Source organism: Mastomys coucha, unplaced genomic scaffold, assembly GCF_008632895.1.
Source record: "Mastomys coucha isolate ucsf_1 unplaced genomic scaffold, UCSF_Mcou_1 pScaffold12, whole genome shotgun sequence".
NCBI lineage: Eukaryota > Metazoa > Chordata > Mammalia > Rodentia > Muridae > Mastomys > Mastomys coucha.
In genome coordinates, this window is record NW_022196894.1 from 11,009,361 (window position 1) to 11,012,711 (window position 3,351).

Here is a 3,351-nt window from a genome sequence, read left to right on the forward strand (position 1 = left end):
AAAAAAAAAAAAAAAACAAAAAAAGAGTGATGGTTTCTTGGAATCAGGGAGTCTTGTTATAGGGCTGGAAATCATCTTCTCTGGACTTATTGTTTCTACTATGATGTTGCGGTAAGTTTTAGGATACAGCAAACTGTGTTTACTTTCTGGCCAGGTAGCCACGACACATTGCCTGGAAGGCCATGATGACATCGGTAATCTTCAGATCTCGTTCCTCCTCTAGGTGGGCCAGGACCCCCGTTCGGAAAAAGATTTTGCTCTGCCCAATCCTGTACAGGTTGGGGTCAAGTTCAAGGGCTTTGATCTAAGGACAGAGGAAGAAGAGTCACCATTTTCAACTGGGCCATTTAATCAGTGGTAACATGTACTTAAGAAGCATCCCACCCAGATCAGCAACTGGCAATATGACCCACAGCAGGAAGGTCACAGTTGGATGTCTGGGAGGGTCCAGGCTTAAGCTTACCATGAGAATGCAGGCTTGCTTTCCATCCATGAAGCCTTTGGGGATGGCGTTCGCTGCCAGGATCTCATAGCTTAAAACACAGGACAGAAGTCACCCAACACATCCCCATCATTTGTGCTCTCTCCAAAGCTTGCTCCATACTCCCCCACCCCAGCAGGCTCACCGTTGCCGGAACTCTTGAAAGACAATCCTGTTGGGGAAGCCCTGACGGCAGATGCGGATGCCTTCCAACACACCATTGCAGCGCAGCTGTTCAAGCACTAGAAATGCATCCAGCTTGCCAGACTGTGGGAATGGAAGAGGCCAGTGAGCACTGGAGTAGCAAGCCCTGCCAGAAAATGTACCTGGAAGTCTGTGGGGTCTAAACAGGGTTTAGCTGAGGGACAGTGTACCTTGTTACCATCTCTGGGTTTCCACACTTTGGCCCTATTTTTCTCATAATCTCCATTGTGCTTGGTGGTACTAGCACTCCAGGTTAGAAGCTGAAGTTGTTATTCCCTCACTACCCTCTCCCTTACTTCTGGGCCATTACCACCCTTAGCTCTTGCCTCCCATGTCTCTCCCAGTAAATTTCTTTTAACAATAAAAACAAAGGGCTGGAGAGATAGCTCAGCGGTTAAGAGCACCCATTGTTCTTCCAGAGGTCATAAGTTCAAATCCTAGCAACCACATGGTGGCTCACAACCATCTGTAATGAGATCTGTTGCCCTTTTCTGGTGTGTCTGAAGACAGCTACAGTGTACTTACATATAATAAATAAATAAATCTTTAAAAAATATAATAAAGAAATGAACAAAAACAGATGTGGTGTGCATATGTATACATTCATGCTTTTGCATGTCTATTAGAGCACACATGTTCACATGTGTATGTGTATATGATATGTGTGTGGTGTATGTATAATGTGTGTGTATGTGATGCGGATGTGCATTGTGTGATATCTGTATATTCATGTGTGTTTGTACACATTTCGATGCACAAAGGTGGTGTTAGAAATCATTCTCAATCATTCTTCTATCTCATTCATTCATTCATTCATTCATTCATTCTTTCATTCACTCACTCAAACTCAAAGGTTATCAGTACCACCAGTTTCTTAGCTGGAATTCTGGGGAATCCTTTGTCTCTGTTTTCTGAGATTAAAATTACAAGTGGGCCACCATACTCACCTAGTATTTATATGGGTTTCTGGGGTTTCAAGTTCTACTTGTGTGGTAAGAACTTTAATGGCTAAGTCACCTCCCCAACCTACTTTTTTAGGCATTGTTTGTCTCCTCTGCCCAGACAACTGCATCACCTTCCAACTTGATCACCTCTCCTCAGACAGGGTTTCTTTGTATAACCCTGGCTGTCCTGGAACTCACTCTGCAGACCAGGTTGGCCTCAAACTCAGAAATCTGCTTGTCTCTGCCTCCCAAGTGCTGAGATTAAAGGCATGTGTCACCACTGCCCAGCCTGCCTGCCTCTTCTAACTCCTCATTTGGTCTAAAATATAATTTTGATCATGATCCACTGCTTAAACTCCTTCAATAGTTTCCTGTAGCCAGTATGCCAATCTCTAGCCATCACAAATGGAATCCTATAAGTTAGCATAGTCTAATCCCTATTTTATATAAAAGGGCTGGGAGGATGCCTCACTCACAAAGTACCCGCCTTGTAAGCATGAGACCCAGCGCTCAAACCCATGCAACCCATGTAAAAATCTGGGCATAGCAGCATGGGCCTATAATCTTAGAACTGTAAGAAGGGAGACAGAGACAGGAGGATTGCGAAAAGCTACATGGTAAAGCTCCAGGCTAGTAAGAAAGCTGTCCCACACAAAAGTAGAAGGTACCTAAGGATTGATGCCAGGGATTGCCTTCTAACTTCTATCGTATACTGTGTATGTATACTCCACATCCACAAGCATGTACACGCACATGGACACAGACAAAAACAACACAACATTGCTTAGCTATAGTTTTCTTGCCTAGACTTAATTTCTTACCTCTATATACTTTCTTACCTCAAGATCTTGGCCTAAAATGCCTCCAAACACACTCACACTCCACAGTGCACTTCACTAAGTTGATGATACCCATATCTTATAAAATGACATCAATTTATTTATGTTGTATATGGAGGGAGGTGTGGGCACAGGTATGCCACAGTACATATGTGAAGGTCAGAGGACATCCTGCAGCAGTCAGTTGTTCCTTCTACCATGTGGGTCTCAGGGTTGGAACTCAGGTCATTAGCCTTGGCAGCAAGAGCCTCTGCTTATTGAGCCCATCTACCATCTATCCATTCTTAAAGTTCTTGAGGCAGGGGTAGCTAGCCCAGATTTTTGTTATCTTCCTAATTTACAATCATGTTTCTAGCCTGTGTGTCAAGGTGTGGGCTCAGTAATTCTTTGTTGTGGGAACATTCTGAGTTGTCCCTCAGCCTCCCTGTCCTCTCTCTACTAGATGCTGTAGCAATCCTCTTCCCATTGCAAATATGTTTCCAGTGATTTCTTTAACACTGTATCCCAACTGTCAGTTACAATGGCAGCTTGGCAAGCATTTAGTGGAAGAATGGAAGGATTGGTGGCCTCACACCCCATGCTTCTAACTAGCCAAGCATTCTCTGGAAAGATTCCCTTCCTTCCTTCATCCTTCCCTCCCTCCTTCCATCCCTTCTTTCCTTCCTTGCTCTCCTTTGCTTTCAGGCATGTGGAATAGGCCAAAATCCAGACAACTTTCTACATGTGTAGGTACAGGCCTTCCTTGATGGTGCCCAGGGCAGAAACCAAGGTCAGACCTCTCTTTCTGTCATCTCTGTCATGACCTCTTTCTGTCATCTCCTCTGTCATGACCTCTTTAGTGTGCCTTGCTACCTCCTAGGTTCCTCTCTACAGCTCCCCCCCC

General features: G+C 44.5%; 1 protein-coding gene across 4 annotated transcripts in view; it reads right to left on the reverse strand.

Annotated features, from left to right (window-relative positions):
• Positions 1-3,351, reverse strand: part of Myh11 (myosin heavy chain 11) — a 108,079-nt gene that overhangs the window by 34,136 nt on the left and 70,592 nt on the right. For all 4 annotated transcript variants that reach the window (XM_031363148.1, XM_031363150.1, XM_031363147.1 and 1 more), the window contains 3 exons: positions 627-748; positions 464-533; positions 144-304 (listed from right to left, as the gene is read on the reverse strand). In XM_031363148.1, the coding sequence (XP_031219008.1) occupies positions 144-304; positions 464-533; positions 627-748 (353 nt within the window). The remainder of the gene's footprint in view (positions 1-143; positions 305-463; positions 534-626; positions 749-3,351) is intronic.